At 41.5% G+C, this 19,664-nt stretch overlaps 1 protein-coding gene across 11 annotated transcripts in view; it reads left to right on the top strand.

Moving 5' to 3' along the window:
* TRIO (trio Rho guanine nucleotide exchange factor) overlaps positions 1 to 19,664 on the top strand; it is a 372,523-nt gene that overhangs the window by 127,270 nt on the left and 225,589 nt on the right. For all 11 annotated transcript variants that reach the window (XM_004274483.3, XM_049708367.1, XM_049708366.1 and 8 more), the window contains exon 2: positions 4,128 to 4,202. In XM_004274483.3, coding sequence (XP_004274531.2) covers positions 4,128 to 4,202 — 75 coding nt within the window. The remainder of the gene's footprint in view (positions 1 to 4,127; positions 4,203 to 19,664) is intronic.

Here is a 19,664-nt window from a genome sequence, read left to right as displayed (position 1 = left end):
GTTGACTTCCTTTTTGGACTCCCCTGGAACACACCCTTTGCACCTACGAAGGAGCTGGATGAGCCTCGGCTGACTGCATCCCATGCGCTGTTCACTGTCCCTTGAAGCTAGCCTTTCATTAAAATTCACAGTGGCTTCTTTGTCTCAGCAAAACGTACTTTAAATCGTAACAAGTATCCAGTCCCTCTGCACACTTCAATATAGGCCTGTGTATTTTAAAAAGTATATAATTGGGGCTTCCCTGGTGGCGCAGTGGTTGAGAGTCCGCCTGCCGGGGCAGGGGACACAGGTTCGTGCCCCGGTCCGGGAAGATCCCACATGCCGCGGAGCGGCTGGGCCCGTGAGCCATGGCCGCTGAGCCTGTGCATCCGGAGCCTGTGCTCCGCAACGGGAGAGGCCATGGCAGTGAGAGGCCCGCGTACCGCAAAAAAAAAAGTATATAATTGACAAAATGGGTACAAATACATGTCCTCTGACTTTGGCCATTTACCTCTGTTATATAGTTATTGCCTTTCACATTGCTCTTCTTTTTTTGCCCCTTCTCTCCTAGTTTTACTGAAATTCTCTCTGTGCCACCTATTAAGTTTGGTGGCACTTAGCAGTAAAGTGCTGATGACTTCCTAGCTGTGGCACTGATGAGGTCTGTGGTCTCTCAAGTGTCACTCCGAGATGGCATCTGCCAGTCCTTCCCCTCTCCATGAGGGTGGGAGGACAGGTGTATGTTTCGAGGGTAGTTGCTGAGTGTATCCTTTTGTTCCAAAGTGTAGGTCCCACAGCTAGATCCTTTAATGTATGAGGAAGCAGCACAGTAGTTGTTGTCCTACCTGTCATGTAATCTAGAATCACTGGAATAGCACAGAAGCCATTTATTTGTAATTTTTTTGTAGTCATGCACTCTGTTTTCATAAATAGCTCTTCAGGGCATGGAACAGAATCTGCCATTAGATCTGAGGACATTTCATGGCTGAGTTCTTGCTTTTTATTGAAAGTTACGTGATATATTTAATCTAGCTTTAGTATGTGTACAGGCTTCCGCAGTCCTTTGCCTGTTGGGTGTGTCTTTTAAAAATGGAAACGAGGTTAAACAGTACTTAGGTGAGCGCCTAATAATAGCCACAAACTCAGTTTCTTTGTGTGGTTAGTTTTATGTTTCTTTCTTTCATTGTTTGTTTCTCTATTTTCTTTTATGTTTTAGACGTTTTCATTGTCAATTTTAATAAAATCAGCATGTCTTTTTTTCTGTGCCATATTCAACAAAAATATTACGGTAAAACTATTTAGAATTTATATTCTAGTCTATGTTCAGACATGTACGTATATCATAATAGAAGTTAAACACATTTTCACACCAGTTTAGCCATTGATTCATGTGCCTTTCTTCTTCTGGAAAAACTGTTGAGTCTCAATTTAGGGGAGATTGTCATTGTTTTGTTTCCTTCACTTTGTTTTCATATCAGTATGATATTCTTCCGGTGGGGTGACCTGGAACATGGCAGCTCTAAATGGCATCATTCACTCCATCAAGGTTATTAATAAACAGATGTAGTTCAGAGTCGGTGGGACTTGTCAAGAATGCTTTGGGATTCCGTAAGTCACACAGGCTTCTCTTGAGGTCCCCGAACTGGAATGGGGACATTCTCTTTGTCGAGGGCTGTGTGAGAGGCAGCTCCTGCTTCTGCAGTGTGGGAATCCAGGACCGCAGTGGTAGTGGCAGCTCTCTGAGGGCTCTGCTGTGTCCCGGCCGGGGCACGTGTGCGCACGGCTATGGGGGGACGGTAGGAAGTGTGCGTTTTCTTGTCTGGTGGCAGTGGAAGGGGATCCTCTTTTCAAATCCCGGTAGATGGGGGTCCACAGCTATGGCTTCCTTCTTCCTAGTATTCTGGTATTTGATCTGCCTCCTCATTGCCTGGGTCTGTTCGTGCTGCTTACAGAACTTTCCATCCTGTGCCTTTGCTCTCTAGGTGTTCATGAGCTTGTCTCTGCAAAGGCCGCTGTGGTGCCTGATTCCTCTTTGCATTTGCCCCGCTGCCATCCATGTCCGCCTCAGTTGGAAGTGGGATGTCATCAATCTTTGTAGACGCATGTGGTGAATAATTACCCAATGACAGGCAATGAACTGCTGAGATGACATTGCATCCATTCAAGAGTTTTGAAGGAACCTTAAGGATGAAATTGCAGAGCCCTTGGCTCTTGTTTTGCCTTTTATAAATAGCCAGTGTTCTAAAAGCCTGGTGGGTTGGTCCACAAGGCATGGTGTATTGGAAAGCAAAATGGCCTGGTGATCTGGAGGCCTGCGTTCTGTGTTGAGCCATTTCACAACCAGCTGGGTAGTGCCGCTAAGCCCTTGGACCTCAGGGTCCTCGTCAGGATGTGTTTGCTGTGGTCTTTGCACAGAAGTCTCTGGTGATCGTCAGTGTCGTGGTTAGATCCTGTTAAACTGGGTTCTTTGTGCACGTGTAGGTATTCTGTGGACAGGATTGTTATTAATCTACTCATTCTTTGTTTCTGTGAATGATACATTGCGGAGACTAGATTCTGTTGGATTCCTCCAGAATGTGCTGGTTTTGTTGCTGTTCGGGTGCTTGTTTCAGCAGGCTGGACCCTGCAGCGGGCAGCCACTCCAGCCTTGGGTCAGGTCCTTAGCCTTAGCCTGGAGCTGGGGCTGCTTGGAGCTTGCCCTGAACATGCAAGCGCGGGGGACAGCCAGAGGTTTGGGCCAAGTTTATGTACAGAATTTGGGTCTTCCCTTCTCTTTTGCACGATTTCTTGTCTTGATTACAGCTCCTGAGGTTGCCCTGAGCTGTGTCCCGACTTGTTTTAGCAGCTCCAGGTGGCTTAGGCTGGGCCCTGCCCTCAGGCTGAAAGCCGTTATAAAGTCACTTCCTTTTTCCTGGTGGCTCTCCCTGCTTTTGGTCACTCTCCTGTGCCTTGAGACAGTCGGTTTTTGTAGGTTTAATCTGTGCCAGGGCTGGTCCGCAGGAACTGCTCAGGCTCAGAAGCGGAAGCTCCAGTCACGTACCTAGAGCACTTTTTTTGCTGCTAATTCCAGGTCTATGCCTTGCATTGGTTATTTGTTACCAAACTCACATTTTTGGATCCTTTCCTTGTACTATTTTGGCAAAAACAAACAGGAAAATAGGGATGGGGCAGCTCTCTTTAATTCTTTCTAGAGATTGCTCTGCCGTGAACGATAGTTACTTGTTTTGATGAGTATGGCCAGCATCCTGAACCTGGACTTCCCCTGGTAGAGACCTCCAAGAGAAAAATGCCGAGGCGTTATTACCAGTATGAACATTTCTGACCCCAGAGTCCCATGTGGGCATTCGCCCTGGAGAGCTGGGCCGGTCGTGTTTGGGCTGCCAGAGTTCCCTTTGCGGAGATGGGTCCTGGCCTGGCCTGAAGTGCCCGCCGTGTGCTTCCTTGCCACACTGTTTCCACTGGGCCTTCTACGATGTTCGGGGCGTGGGGAGAGTTGGTTTGATGTGAGGAGAGGAATCTGGGCCACCCAGTGAAGTGGGTGACACCAGGCCATCTTACACGTTCGCCAGTGACATTCCTCCAGGGGCGCCTGCCCCAGAAAGCCTGGAAGGACAGCGCCAAGTGGGAGCTGTGGCCAGTCCCCAGCTGTTTGTAATCCTGCTCTCCTCCCTGACGCTGTTTATGTTTAACTGGATTCGGAGATAGGATGAGGCTCTGAGCTCCCCCTAGAGGTTTTAGTGTGCCATGAATCGCAGTTTTAAAACAACCATGTTGCTGCTTTATTTGCCAGTGTTTATGTTAAATCTGTGGAATTAAAATGAAGATTTTTGAAACAATCTGGACTGATTTCAAATCCCGTCTTTTTGGGACCAAACCTTTCTTTAAAACCAGAAATGATCGAGAGCTTGCTTGGTATGGGAGCCTCTGGGTCTGGGTCTGCAAATCATTCTTCCACATTGAAATAGAAGGTATTCCTGTGATCAGAGACTTTCCTTCATAGAATTCAGATGTTTTCAAATGATGATATTTCTCAAGTTGATTTAATGGGTGTGAAGAAAGCAGCTGCGTTGGCATTGAGATTGGGTGGTTAGGAAATTAAATGACACTCAAGCAACCCGCTAATTTTATTTTCTCCTTATGTATTTCAGGGTTTCGAAAAAACGATGAAATGAAAGCTATGGATGTTTTGCCAATTTTAAAGGAAAAAGTTGCATACCTTTCAGGTAAAGTTTAACTTTCTAATCTGCTCTATTGTTCCTTCTGAGTGCTTCGATACAATGTCAGAGTCTGAAATACTAAACTATACACTAGCTCACCTGTCACAACGTAAAAGCATTGGCATTTCGATGGATTTTTAACTGCTTTATTCTTGTAGTGTGGTCCTGAGAAATGAGTGCCCAAAGGGTTTTCTTCTAGCTGGCAGGCACATCATAGGTCAGATAGCATCGGTGATTAAAATATGTTCGTGTCTGTCATTCAACAAACATTTGACAGTTAAGTAAAAAAACTGATTTTTTAAAAATTAGAGTATAATTGCTTTACAATGTTGTGTTAGTTTCTGCTGTACAGTGAAGTGAATCAGCTATACGTATACATATATCCCCTCCCCCCCCCGCATCCCACCCGCCTGGGTCATCACAGAGCACCGAGCTGAGCTCCCTGTGCTGTGCCGCAGGTTCCCACTAGCTATCTGTTTTACACACGGTAGTGTATATATGTCAAACCTAATCGCCCAGTTCATCCCACCCTCCTCTTTCTCCCATGTCCACACGTCCGTTCTACGTCTGCATTTCTGTTCCTGCCCTGGAAATAGGTTCAACTTTTCTAGATTCCACATATATGCGTTAATACACAATATTTGTTTTTCTCTTTCTGGCTTACTTCACTCTGTATGACAGACTCTGGGTCCATCCACGTCTCTACAAATGACCCCATTTCGTTTCTTTTTATGGCTGAGTAATATTCCATTATATATATGTACCGCATCTTCTTTATCCATTTCTCTGTCTAGGGACATTTTATCCATTCCTCTATCGAGGGACATTTAGGTTGCTTCCCTGTCCTGGCTTTTGTCAATAGTGCTGCAGTGAACACTGGGGTACATGTGCAGTTTGAATTACGGTTTTCTCAGGGTATATGCCCACCATCTCAGCAGAAGTGGTGGGAATGAGACCATATGTAGATGTGTCCTGAATTCCTTGCCTCTCTTTCTGGCGCTCTGGTCCTGGAATTCCTAGAACCCATGTCATGGACCTGGGAAGCCCTGGTCATCTCTGCCAGCCGGTCCTCCACTTAACTCCTGGCCCTTCTGCAGCATGGGGACAGACTGGACCGGTCTCCCAGGCTCTGGGGCACTCACCTGCCCTCTCCTCTGCACACACAGGGTCAGCTTGGGGGCTTTTCTGGCTGTCTCCTCGGGGGTTCCTTCCTACATGAACAGAACAGCCATTGGGTGTCATACCTTTTTAGCACCAGTTCACTTGTTACAGAACAAAGGTTTGCAGGAGTTTTCTGCTGTGTTATAGCAGGAAGTAAATCTGTAGACTGTCACGTGCTTTTAGACAGTCTTCCTGGATGTGTTTCCCTTGATAAATTTTTATCTTTCACAAACAGGCATGCTATGCTGATCTCATGTCTCCTCTTGAACACGTTTTATTTTAAATTTGTGACACTGCTAGCTCCTTTTATGTGTTCTGTGTATCCTTTAAGCATGTGGGACGGCTATATATTTAGGATGCAGCTTCCTGTGGCTTTTTCGCTAGTCTCATCTCGCTTTGTGTCCAGTGGTGTTTCTTGCCTCCTGTTGACCACTGTTTGATGACTTTGCTGAAGTAAATCTAATTCAAGGTGACTTTGAGAGGTTAATAGAAGACTAAGTTCATGAAAAGGAGAAGGTGCTTTAGATTGTTGCAAAAACATGGTAAAGAAATGAAAGGGGAAAAAAGGCCCTCCTGGCTTCTAATACACTGTTTTCAAATTAGCATTTGCTCCTTTCTAATCATTTACTGACAAACTGCAAAATATGGACTCATGCCAATTTCATGAACCTCCTGACTAGTTCACAGGTGGATTTTAAAGTGAAAGACTCTAAAATATTACAGGCTTTCTTTCGTAAGAACGGATGAAAGGAAGCTGATCTCGCACGTTCATCAGGTTTTGTTTTAAAGTTTGGCTCTGTGATGAGGGCATCTGCTCCTTCGGTCCCTTCTTTTGTTCCTAAACCTCATCACTGCGCTTTCTTCTCTTATTATGCTTGTGATGGGTAGGTGAAGAACAGTAGAAGATTAAGTGATAATTGTTATATGTACTCACTCTTTTTTTAAAAAAAATAGTGGAGCATAGTTGATTAACAATGTTGAATTGGTTTCAGGCGTACAGCAGAGTCATTCAGTTATACATATACATGTATCTATTCTTTTTCAAATTCTTTTCCCATTTAGGTTATTACAGAATATTGAGCAGCATTCCCTGTGCTATACAGTAGGTCCTTGTTGGTTATTTATTTTAAATATAGCAGTGTGTACGTGTACATATTCACTCTGTTCTTAAGCATTTAATACAGAATATATTAATAGATGGTGTTTCTATCTAAGTTACTGTCAAAACTAAACTATTTCTCTTTCAACTAATCCAGTAAAATCAATCTTTCAGAGTTTATCGTGAATCTTTGCTAAAACCTTAAATTCTGCAGGGTTAATTAAAGTTGGATGTCTTTAGTGGGGAGGGAAGTTTTGCATTGCAACAAATCAGTCCAGAACCATTTTTAGAGATGGTAGGACTTCTACCAGCTGGGTTAACAAAATGCAGTTAGTAGGGGACACCACAGTTTCATAGTATTTCCTAATCTGTGGCCAGAATTGGTCAGTTAAAGCAGCATGAGGTCCTTGCTGATTCCCTTAGGCTTGCTGTTATCTTGTTTAGGAAGGGAAAAGGAAAAAAAAAATCATTAAATTAAAAACAAATTGATTACTTATGTGGTAAATGTTTTTTTAAATTTCAGTGAAGGAGTGAACTTCTGAAACATTTTTACCTCTGATCCTGTTTTTTCTTTTTTCTTGAGATAAAATTCACATACCATAAATCCACCTTTTATTTTTTATTTATTTTTTAGATTTATTTATTTTTTAAATCCACCTTTTAAAAGTGTACAGCCTAGTAGATTTTAGTGTATTCGCAAGGTTGTGGAAGCATCACCATTCCCAGCCCCTGATTCTTCCACCCCTCAACTCTGGCAATTGCCAATCTACTTTTTTGCCCTGACCCCATTTTAATACATATCAGGGGTATTTATTATGGTAACTTTGTAAAAGCTCTCCATGTGAGTGGCTTTTAGTAAATTAAGTCTAAGTGGAATAGCCAGGGCTTTGAAAAAGCAGGCCAGAGGATCGGCGATTCTGTGAGATGCCTGTTAGCTCAAGATCTCTAAGAAACCAGTGTGGACTCCTTAAGCTTCAGTATTTCTGATCCTGTCTCATCTCCGGATCCCCTAAAAAGTAGTCCTTTTGAATGAGGTGAGTGACGTGTCTAACTTCATGCATGACGTCAGAGGAGGGGCAGTAAAAGAAGTGTCCTGTAGTTTATGTTTAATGTTATATCTACAAAAGTAGGTATATTTATGGTATACATATTCAGTGTATTACATATTTAATGTTGTGCGTGTGTGTACGTTTTATATATATATATGTAAGTGTGTGTATATAATGTCAACCACTTCATGTGGCTCCTGTGCCACTAGGGTTTGGTCTGGGCCATGAAAGAACTCACAGGCAGCCACCAGAATTAAGAACACCTTTTTTCCCTTAACTTTTTATCATGGAACATTTCAACGTCCAAAAGGAGAGAGAATGGTATAGAAAACTGCCGTGAATCCATGGGTCACCTCAATCATCTTGTTTCATCTATATTCCTTGAAAGGCTTTAAAAAAACCTCAATATACCACATAGACATAAAAATGAATAGTAACTTTGATATATAAAACGCTAATCAGTATTCCTATTTCCGTTTGTCTTGTAATTTGTTTTTACAGGATGTATACTGCAGTTGGTTGATGTGTCTGATGTATCTTTTAATCTTCAGCTTCCTCCTCCTCATCCTTTTTGTGTCACTCCTGTATGTTTATTAAATGAGGAAGCGGTGTTTTCCTGTAGATTTCCCTACATTTTGCTGGTTGCGTCCCTGGGGGGTCATGTCACATGTTCCCCTTGCCCCGTGTTTCCTGTGAGTGAGGAGCTGGATCTTGACGCTTGGTTTTGCAGGGAAATAGGCAGAAAATTTTAATGGGTAGTGTTGGGTGGTTCTACTGGGAGTTTTATTGGGAGAGTCTGGTTGTCTCTCTTTTATGACGTTATGATAATTATTGCTTCGATGTAATATTTTTTTAGGGTTACAAAATAGTGATAATCTGATTATATCTTTTTTTCTTCATTTGTCAACTTGGGTATTCCATAAAGAGAAACGTCCCAATCAGCTTCTTGGTTTCCCTGAGAACACAGTTCATACAGGAAAGGAGGAAAAACGATTGATGCTTGTCCTTTATTAGTTTTCAGACACATCATTAGTCATTTCAGACTAATAAAAAGACCATTGAGTTTTTTTTTAAGTGTCATTTTGAGCTCATGATTTTAAATATATTTGATGTGTTTCAATTGTACATTTCTTTTTTTTTTTTTCGGCCACATGGCTCGGCTTGTGGGTTCTTAGTTCCCCGACCAGGGATTGAACCCAGGCAGTGAAAGTGCTGAGTCCTGACCACTGGACCGCCAGGGCATTCCCCCACTGTACATTTCTTTTTCTCTTGCGAAGTTAAAATGTTCCCATCCTTTGGCCAGTGGGAGCCTCTTCAGATGTGCTCCTGAATCCAAGTACCACAGTATTACAGCTTCTCTCTCTGCTGATGTTACAAGATATTTCAGGCCCATCTTGTCTGTTTCCTGCTCCGTGTCTGCAATCAGCCATTTCTCTAAAGCGCCCTGGTTCTTTTGCATGGGGAATGGTGCAGGGTACTGGGGAAGCTTGCTGTTCTGGGTGGGTCACTGTTTCTGAGCCTCTTCAGTGGACACATTTAGGAAATCTATATATACGTTTTCTAAGTGAGAAAAGATATCATGGCTTCATACTAAGGTTTCCAATTCAAATATAGAATTACAGGTATTTTATTTTTCTTTGATTTTATATCTGCATCTCCTTTTCTTTTCCTTTTGCTGAAAATCTTAGTGCCTACCCTCATCAACCTAATTACTTATTTACATTGTAATACTGATGTTATCACCACCGTATGACTACCAAATGTAACTTAACACTTCTGTTGTTCTGTTGTCCTAAGGGTACATACCACTAAGAATGTACAGCCCTATTACTGTGTTTTAAAGTCACAAAAAATAGTTCCTCTCCACGTAGATCAAGTTCTTCCCAACCTGAAACTCAGGATCATTTGTCTTATTTAACTTTACATTTTTAAGGCTTAAAAAAACAACCACTTAATCTTGCTTCAATATTAAGTAAAATGTGTACATCATTTGAGATTTAAAAACTAAAAAAAAGTTAAAAGATAAGGTGTACTCAAAGAAATCTAGTTTCTCTCCTTGCCTCATCCACCCTGTACCTTCCCTCCCCAGTAGGTAAACTTTTTTGCTTTCGTTTTCTTCAGTGTTGGTTTATTTCTTATACCTTTAAAACACAAGCAGTCTCTGTCTCTGTCCGTCCACCTATTCTCACCTCCCCGCCGCCGCCCCCAGACCAGACAGTGATGTACTTTGCACCGTTTTCTCTGCCTTTCTGCTTTCCCCTTAAACAGTATTCTAGAGAGAGCAGTGTATAGCAGGACAAACGGAGATTCGCCATCCCTTTTACAGTTGTATATAACTGTGCTGCGTATGCACCATAGCTTATTCAGTCCAGCTGTCTGTTGACGAGCATTTGGGTATCTTTGAGAATAGCTTTTTTTGGGCAAGGTGAACACTGACCTTTGTACATGGGGGAATTGACAGGAATATAGGATCTTATTGCCCAGAGGTTTGCTGTTAGTGTTGAGACCACTGACTCTAGTTCTTGTTTCAGTTTTGCAGAAAATTCCACGTTTCTTGAGAAGGGAAGGGGGGCCTCCCACTCATTTTGTGTATTCTAGTTAGCATCTAGCACTGTCCGAGGCTGTAGTGACTGACTGGAGGGCCGGGTGCCTCTAGAGACCTTCCTTCCACACAGAGTACAGAGTCCCCTTAGAGTCTTCATTCGAGACGGTGTGTAAGCGAGTTTCTGATTCCCAGGGTTAGGCAGCGACAAGGTACGGGCGGTGAGCGTGTGACGGTCAGGGCTGGCCTTCTGTTGGCCTCGAGCAGGGACCCAGTGGGCACCCTCTTACCAGAGTTTTGTTAGTCCGTAGCAGACTTAATAGATAGTAGCCATAATTTCTCTTTCACAGACTGCACTTTCTCAGAGCTTTGCTTTGGAAAAGTTTGCTTTTCATGGTTAGTGAGTTGCTGTTCCTCAGGAGGAGTGAAGAACCATTTTCAATGGTATTCGAAACCGGAAATTCAGATGGGGACCATGCAGAGAACAGTACTGTTGGTCCATTGAAATTTACATTATACTTCGCAAAGTAAGAATGCCTTTCTTACAAAAGAAGTTTATTCTCAATATTGTAAGTCACTATACTTCAATTAAAAAAAAAGAAAGAAAAAAGTTTCTTCTACTTGGGTAAGAGGTGAGTTTTTATCAATTCATTTAAAGAAAAAGGGGTGACTCTGAAACTGGCTGCTTCTGTGGTCATTCTGGGCCACACTGCTCAAGAGACCGAGTCCCCTGAAGTTACCTCACATAAGAGGGAAATGAGTATCGCTGGGTTTATTAGGAAAAGAAGCGTCACACAGATATATGTAGCTATTACGTAGACCTTTTCCAGCCTTCTTCTGATATTAAAATAAACCTCAGTTCGTTTAGCATCTGCGTTTCTATAGGAGTGTTCATCAGGCATTTCCATTTTTAACTTTCTGATACCTGATAGTAGGTATTTTGAGTTAACTTTGTTTGGAGTATAAAAGAGGAATCCGTTCATTCAGTGACGATTTACTGAATACCTCCTGTGTACCAGCCTGAGAGGGTGTAAGATGTCAGTGAGTGAACAGAGATGCCTGCCTCTGGGGGCTTCCGTTCTAGTGGGGAGACAGACAAACAGAAAGAATGTGTGACATGTATCGTTTGCTAGAAGGTGGTAGGTGCCTCACGGAAGTAAAATGTAGTGGGGTGGAGAGGAATGGCAGAGAGGATGCCGTTTTTATAAGAATTGAGAATAGTGTCATCATGAACAGAAACTTCACGTTTTTTGCCTTGTTCTTCGGCTAACCCAGCATTTGGATAGGCAGATAATCCTGAATGGGCTGTTGGTTTTTGGTTCCAGACACGTAGAGGTCCAGAAGCTGTGAAGCTCTCATATGCAGATATCCTGTGACGTTGGTAGGTGCAGGAAATGGACTTCCTGCCCTTTTCTTTTCATCATAGGAACTGAGGCGCTGAGTTTCCCGTCTATTAAGTGGGACTGACATCTGTCCGTCCCGCCTCACTGTGAGGCTGGGGGTTGACATCAGCCACATAGGAGTGTCTAGGAGATGAAGCTTTTATGAACTGCAGCATCATTGTTTTTATTACTTCAGGAACCGAAACGGTGAATTTGTGGCTTTTCTGCTTCATAACTGGCTCAGTGTTTTCCTTTGTGTACCTTCTGTGACATTGGCAACCAAGTTAAATCTTGGGGAATATAATATAAACAAACATCTGTGGAGTTGATGTTTAAGCTCCTTAAGGGTCAGAGACTGTATTCTTCTGAACTAATACTCATGGTTCTAAGATTTATTTTTTAAACCTCACTGGGAGGGGTCCTCATATGGGTGACTGGCATGTGCCTGTCACTGACTGTGACACACCACAGATTGGAAGATGCACCCCCATGAAGGGAGGTTTGCAAGTGAAAAGAAATTATTAAATTATTTAATGGGGAATAGTCCATCTTTACTTCACAAGTGATTTTTTCTTAAAATGATTTTATTTATTTATTTATTTGGTTGCTTTGGGTCTTCGTTGCTGCTCACGGGCTTTCTCTAGTTGTGGCGAGCGGGGGCTACTCTTCGTTGTGGTGCGCAGGCTCCTCATTGCGGTGACTTCTCTTGTTGCGGAACGTGGGCTCTAGGCACGCGAGCTTCAGTAGTTGTGGCTCGCAGGCTCTAGAACGCAGGCTCAGTAGTTGTGGCTCGCAGGCTTCAGTAGTTGTGTCTCGTGGGCTCTAGAGCGCAGGCTCAGTAGTTGTGGCGCACAGGCTTAGTTGCTCCACGGCATGTGGGATCTTCCCGGCCCAGGGGTTGAACCCGTGTCCCCTGCATTGGCAGGCGATTCTTAACCACTGTGCCACCAGGGAAATCCCTCATAAGTGATTTTTGATGAAGTTCTAAAATTATTGTGGTGAGTTTTCTGAAACTCTTCTGGGAACGGGCAAAAGACAAAATGATTTTTTGCTCCTCTGTCTTAAAATTCAAGTTCAGGTTTAGGTAAGCTTTTTTTAGGACACGAATGAGAGCCTGTTTGGTGGACGAGCTTGCCGGCAGTTCCCTGGGGGCTCCTCACCAGCACCACCAGCTCGAGGGCATCTCTCATTGACAGTGGAGCAGTCAGAGAGGCAGCCAGCACTTCGGCACACACCTGCAGCTTGTCGTCACTCATGGGGTGAACAGAATGACGGCGTGCACACCTGTTGACTCCCCCATGACTGTCTTAGGTGGGAGGATTTTGGATTCTACTTTTCACAGCCATGCTGGAGCCCACCTTGCTCGCATTGTGAGATACGATGACCCCAGAAGGAGGACAGTCGAGCAGGGGTCATGGGCATTTAGTCTCCCTAATGAGCCACACATTATGTTGCATTTAAAATATTAAGAATGGTGGTCCAGAAAAATGTGAGATGCTGTTCTTTTTACCAAAAGTGAGGTGAATGTTTTAATACAAATATCATACTATATGTTTTAAAACTCACATTTCTATAATATGTCGCTGTATATTTTTTTAATCTTTGAGTATACTTGCTTTACAGTGGTGTGTTAGTTTCTGCTTTATAACAAAGTGAATCAGCTATACATATACATATATCCCCATATCTCCTCCTTCTTGCGTCTCCCTCCCACCCTCCCTATCCCACCCCTCTAGGTGGTCACAAAGTACTGAGTTGATCTCCCTGTGCTATGCGGCTGCTTCCCACTAGCTATCTGTTTTACATTCGGTAGTGTATATATGTCCATGCCACTCTCTCACTTCGTCCCAGATTACCCTTCCCCCTCCCCGTGTCCTCAAGTCCATTCTCTACATCTGCGTCTTTATTCCTGTCCTGCCCCTGGGTTCCTCAGAACCATATTTTTTTTTTTTTTTTTTTTTTTTTAGATTTCATATATATGTGTTAGCACACTGTATTTGTCTTTCTCTTTCTGACTTACTTCACTCTGTATGACAGACTCTAGGTCCATCCACCTCACTGCAAATAACTCAATTTCGTTTCTTTTTATGGCTGAGTAATGTTCCATTGTATATATGTGCCACATCTTCTTTATCCATTCATCTGTCGATGGACACTTAGGTTGCTTCCATGTCCTGGCTATTGTAAATAGAGCTGCATTGAACATTGTGGTACATGACTCTTTTTGAGTTATGGTTTTCTCAGGGTATATGCCCAGTAGTGGGATTGCTGGGCCATATGGTAGTTCTAGTTTTAGTTTTTTAAGGAATCTCCATACTGTTCTCCATAGTGGCTGTATCAATTTACATTCCCACCAATAGTGCAGGAGGGTTCCCTTTTGTTCACACCCTCTCCATCATTTATTTTTTTTATTTTATTTATTTATTTATTTATTTTTTTTTGCGGTACGTGGGCCTCTCACTGTTGTGGCCTCTCCCGTTGCGGAGCACAGGCTCCGGACGCGCAGGCTCAGCAGCCATGGCTCACGGGCCCAGCCGCTCCGCGGCATGTGGGATCCTCCTGGACCGGGGCACGAACCCGCGTCCCCTGCATCGGCAGGCGGACCCTCAACCACTGCGCCACCAGGGAAGCCCTCCATCATTTATTGTTTGTAGATTTTTGATGATGGCCATTCTGACTGGTGTGAGGTGATACCTCATTGTAGTTTTGATTTGCATTTCTCTAATGATTAGTGATGTTGAGCATCCTTTCATGGCAATCTGTATATCTTCTTTGGAGAAATGTCTATTTAGGTTTTCTGCCCATTTTTGGATTGAGTTGTTTGTTTTTTTGATACTGAGCTACATGAGCTGCTTGTAAATTTTGGAGATTAATCCTTTGTCAGTTGCTTCATTTGCAAATATTTTCTCCCATTCTGAGGGTTGTCTTTTCGTCTTGTTTATGGTTTCCTTTGCTGTGCAAAAGCTTTGAAGTTTCATTAGGTCCCATTTGTTTATTTTTGTTTTTATTTCCATTTCTCTAGGAGGCGGTTCAAAAAGGATCTTGCTGTGATTTATGTCATAGAGTGTTTTGCCTATGTTTTCCTCTAAGGGTTTGATAGTGTCTGGCCTTACATTTAGGTCTTTAATCCAGTTTGAGTTTACTTTGCGTATAGTGTTAGGGAGTGTTCTAATTTCATTTTTTTACATGTAGCTGTCCAGTTTTCCCAGCACCACTTATTGAAGAGGCTGTCTTTTCTCCATTGTATATGCTTGCCTCCTTTATCAAAGATAAGCTGGCCATATGTGCATGGGTTTATCTCTGGGCTTTCTATCCTGTTCCATTGATTGATATTTCTGTTTTTGTGCCAGTACCATACTGTCTTGATTACTGTAGCTTTGTAGTATAGTCTAAAGCCCGGGAGCCTGATTGCTCCAGGTCTGTTTTTCTTTCTCAAGATGCCTTTGGCTATTCGGGGTCTTTTGTGTTTCCATACAAATTGTGAAATTTTTTGTTCTAGTTCTGTGAAAAATGCCATTGGTAGTTTGATAGGGATTGCACTGAATCTGTAGATTGCTTTGCGTAGTATAGTCATATTCACAGTGTTGTTTCTTCCAATCCAAGAACATGGTATATCTCTCCATCTGTTTGTATCATCTTTAATTTCTTTCATCAGTGTCTTATAGTTTTCTGAATACAGGTCTTCAGTCTCCTTAGGTAGGTTTATTCCTATGTATTTTTTTCTTTTTGTTGCAGTGGTAAATGGGAGTATTTCCTTAATTTCTCTTTCTGATTTTTCATCATTAGTGTATAGGAATGCAAGAGATTGCTGTGCATTAATTTTGTATCCTGCTACTTTACCAGATTCATTGATTAGCTCTAGTAGTTTTCTGGTAGCATCTTTAGGATTCTCTATGTATAGTATCATGTCATCTGCAAACAGTGACAGTTTTACTTCTTCTTTGGCGATTTGGATTCCTGTTATTTCTTTTCCTTCTCTGATTGCTTTGGCTAAAACTTCCAAAACTGTGTTGAATAATAGTGGTGAGAGTGAACAACCTTGTCTTGTTCTGGATCTCAGAGGAAATGGTTTCAGTTTTTCACCATTGAGAACAGTGTTGGCTGTGGGTTTGTCATATATGGCCTTTATTATGTTGAGGTACGTTCCCTCTATGCCTACTTTCTGGAGGGTTTTTATCATAAATGGGTGTTGAATTTTGTCGAAAGCTTTTTCTACATCTATTGAGATGATCATATGGTGTTTCTCCTTCAGTTTGTTAATATGGTTTATCACATTGATTTGCGTATATTGAAGAATCCTTGCATTCCTGGGATAAACCCCACTTGGTCATGGTGTATGATCCTTTTAATGTGCTGTTGAATTCTGTTTGCTAGTATTTTGTTGAGGATTTTTGCATCTGTGTTCATCAGTGATATTGGCCTATAGTTTTCTTTCTTTGTGATATCTTTGTCTGGTTTTGGTATCAGGGTGATGGTGGCATCATAGAATGAGTTTGGGAGTGTTTCTTCCTCTGCTATATTTTGGAAGAGTTTGAGAAGGATAGGTGTTAGTGCTTCTCTAAATGTTTGATAGAGCTCTTCTCTAAATGTTTGATAGAATTTGCCTGTGAATCCATCTGATCTTGGGCTTTTGTTTGTTGGAAGATTTTTAATCACAGTCTCAATTTCAGTGCCTGTGATTGGTCTGTTTTTATTTTCTATTTTCTTCCTGGTTCAGTCTCTGAAGGTTGTGCTTTTCTTAGAATTTGTCCATTTCTTCCAGGTTGTTCATTTTATTGGCATACAGTTGCTTGAAGTAATCTCTCCTGATCCTTTGTATTTCTGCAGTGTCAGTTGTTACTTCCCTTTTTCATTTCTACGTCTGTTGATGTGAGTCTCCTCCCTTTTTTTCTTCATGAGTCTGGCTAGTGGTTTATCAATTTTGTGTATCTTCTCAAAGAACCAGCTTTTAAATTTATTGATCTTTGCTATTGTTTTCTTCATTTCTTTTTCATTTATTTCTGATCTGATCTTTATGATTTCTTTCCTTCTGGTAACTTTGGGTTTTGTTTTTTCTTTTTTCTCTAATTGCTAGGTGTAAGCTTAGGTTGTTTATTTGAGATGTTCCTTGTTTCTTGAGGTAGGATTGTATTGCTATAAACTTTCCTCTTAGAACTGCTTTTGCTGCATCCCATAGGTTTGGGTCATCGTGTTTTCATTGTCATTTGTTCCTAGGTATTTTTTGATTTCCTCGTTGATTTCTTCAGTGATCTCTTGGTTATTTAGTAGTGTATTGTTTAGCCTCCATGTGTTTGTGTTTTTTACAGATTTTTTCCCTGTAATTGATATCTAGTCTCATAGCGTTGTGTTTGGAAAAGATACTTGATACGATTTCAATTTTCTTAAATTTACCAAGGCTTGATTTGTGACCCAAGCTATGATCTACCCTGGAGAATGTTCCCATGAGCACCTGAGAAGAAAGTGTGTATTCTGTTGATTTCGGATGGAATGTCCTATAAATACAAATTAAGTCTATCATGTTTAATGTATCATTTAAAGCTTGTGTTTCCTTATATATTTTCATTTTGGATGATCTGTCCATTGGTGAAAGTGGGTGTTAAAAGTCCTGTACTATGATTGTGTTACTGTCGATATCCCCTTTTATGGCTGTTAGCATTTGCCTTAGTATTGAGGTGCTCCTATGTTGGGTGCATAAATATTTACAATTATATCTTCTTCTTGGAGTGATCCCTTGATCATTATGTAGTGTCCTTCTTTGTCTCTTCTAATAGTCCTTATTTTAAAATCTATTTTTTCTGATATGAGAATTGCCACTCCAGCTTTCTTTTGATTTCCATTTGCATGGAATATCTTTTCCCATCCCCTAACTTTCAGTCTGTATGTGTCCCTAGGTCTGAATTGCCTCTCTTTTAAACAGCATATATATGTGTCTTGTTTTTGTATCCATTCAGCCAGTCTGTGTCTTTTGGTTGGAGCATTTAATCCATTTACATTTAAGGTAATTATCGATATGTATGTTCCCATTACCATTTTCTTAATTGTTTTGGGTTTGTTATTGTAGGTCTTTTCCTTCTCTTGTGTTTCCCGCCAAGAGAAGTTTCTTTAGCATTTGTTGTAAAGCTGGTTTGGTGGTGCTGAATTCGCTTAGGTTTTGCTTGTCTGAAAAGCTTTTGATTTCTCCATCAAATCTGAATGAGATCCTTGCTGGGTAGAGTAATCTTGATTGTAGGTTTTTCTCTTTCATCACTTTATCCTGCCACTCGCTTCTGGCCTGCAGAGTTTCTGCTGATAAATCAGCTGATAACCTTATGGGGATTCCTTTGTATGTTATTTTTTGTTTTTCCCTTGCTGCTTTTAATAATTTTTCTTTGTATTTAATTTTTGTTAGTTTGATTAATATGTGACTTCGTGTCTTTTTCCTAGGGTTTATCCTGTTTGGGATTCTCTGTGCTTCCTGGACTTGGGTGACTATTTCCTTTCCCATGTTAGGGAAGTTTTCAACTATAATCTCTTCAAATACTTTCTCAGACCCTTTCTTTTTCTCTTCTTCTTCTGGGACCCCTATAATTCGAATGTTGGTGCGTTTAGTGTTGTCTCATAGGTCTCTGAGACTGTCTTCAATTCTTCTCATTCTTTTTTCTATATTCTGCTCTGTGGGACTTATTTCCACTATTTTATCTTCCAGGTCACTTATCCATTCTTCTGCCTCAGTTATTCTGCTATTGATTCCTTCTAGAGAATTTTAAATTTCATTTATTGTGTTGTTCATCATTGTTTGTTTGCTCTTTAGTTCTTCTAGGTCCTTGTTAAACGTTTCTTGTATTTTCTCCATTCTATTTCCAAGATTTTGGATCATCTTTACTATCATTACTCTGAATTCTTTTTCAGGTAGACTGCCTATTTCCTCTTTATTCATTTGGTCTGTTGGGTTTTTACCTGGCTGCTTCATCTGCTGTGTGTTTCTCTGTCTTCTCATGTTGCTTAACTTACTGTGTTTGGGGTCTGGTTTTCGCAGGCTGCAGGTTCGTAGTTCCCGTTGTTTTTGGTGTCTGCCCCCAGTGGCTGAGGTTGGTTCAGTGGGCTGTGTAGGCTTCCTGGTGGAGGGGACTAGTGCCTGTGTTCTGGTGGATGAGGCTGGATCTTGTCTTTCTGGTGGGCAGGAGTGCATCCAGTGGTGTGTTTTGGGGTGTCTGTGACCTTATTATGATTTTAGGCAGCCACTCTGCTAATGGGTGGGGTTGTGTTCCTGTCTTGCTATTTGTTTGGCCTAGGGTGTCCAGCACTGTAGCTTGCTGGTTGTTGAGTGGAGCTGGGTCTTGGCATTGTGATGGAGATCTCTGGGAGAGCTTTTGCCGTTTGATATTATGTGGAGCTGGGAGGTCTCTGGTGGACCAATGTCCTGAACTCGGCTCTCCTACCTCAGAGACTCAGGCTTGACACCTGGCTGGAGCACCAAGACCCTGTCAGCCACAGGGCTCAGAAGAAAAGGGAGAAAGAAAGAGAGAAAGAGAGAAAGAGAGGGAGGGAGGGAGGGAGGAAAAACTAAAATAAAATAGAATAAAGATTTTAAGATAAAAAATTTAAAAATTATTAAAAAGTAAAAAGAAAAAAAATGGACAGACAGAACCCTTGATAAATGGTAAAAGCAAAGCTATGCAGACAGAATCACACCAAGAAGTGTACACATACACACTCACAAAAAGAGAAAAAGGAAAAGAAAGTATATATCTTTTGGGAAGTCTGAGGTCTTCTGCCAGCATTCAGTAGGTGTTCTGTAGGAGCTGTTCCACATGTAGATGTATTTCTGATGTATTTGTGGGGAGGAAAGTGATCTCTGTGTCTTACTCCTCCGCCATCCTGAAGGTCTCTCTTATATTTTTGATCAAGGAGATTGATTCTGTTTTGAAAGGAATGAAAGGTGTTGGGAAATAAAAAATACTGCATTTGTTACTGGTCTTATCTCGGGGACAAGAGGTATTCCAAAAAAACTAGAGCCAATGATTTTTCCCTAAAATTACTGTTTGGTATTTTAGAAGATGACTTCATAATGTCATTCTACCATTTACAATAATACTGCTTCTCACTTTTCTGTTTTTTTAGTGTTTAAGTTTTTTACTCTCCACACGTAATACAATTCTTCAGCTAAAACAGGAGTAATGAGACAAAATGGTTCTGAAAAGTACAATAGAAAAATACTGTCCACTGGTTTATTTTTCCAAATGAGTAATAGGCTAT

Source organism: Orcinus orca, chromosome 3, assembly GCF_937001465.1.
Source record: "Orcinus orca chromosome 3, mOrcOrc1.1, whole genome shotgun sequence".
NCBI lineage: Eukaryota > Metazoa > Chordata > Mammalia > Artiodactyla > Delphinidae > Orcinus > Orcinus orca.
Note: the sequence above shows the minus strand (reverse complement) of the source record. Positions and strands in the feature narration are given on the sequence as shown.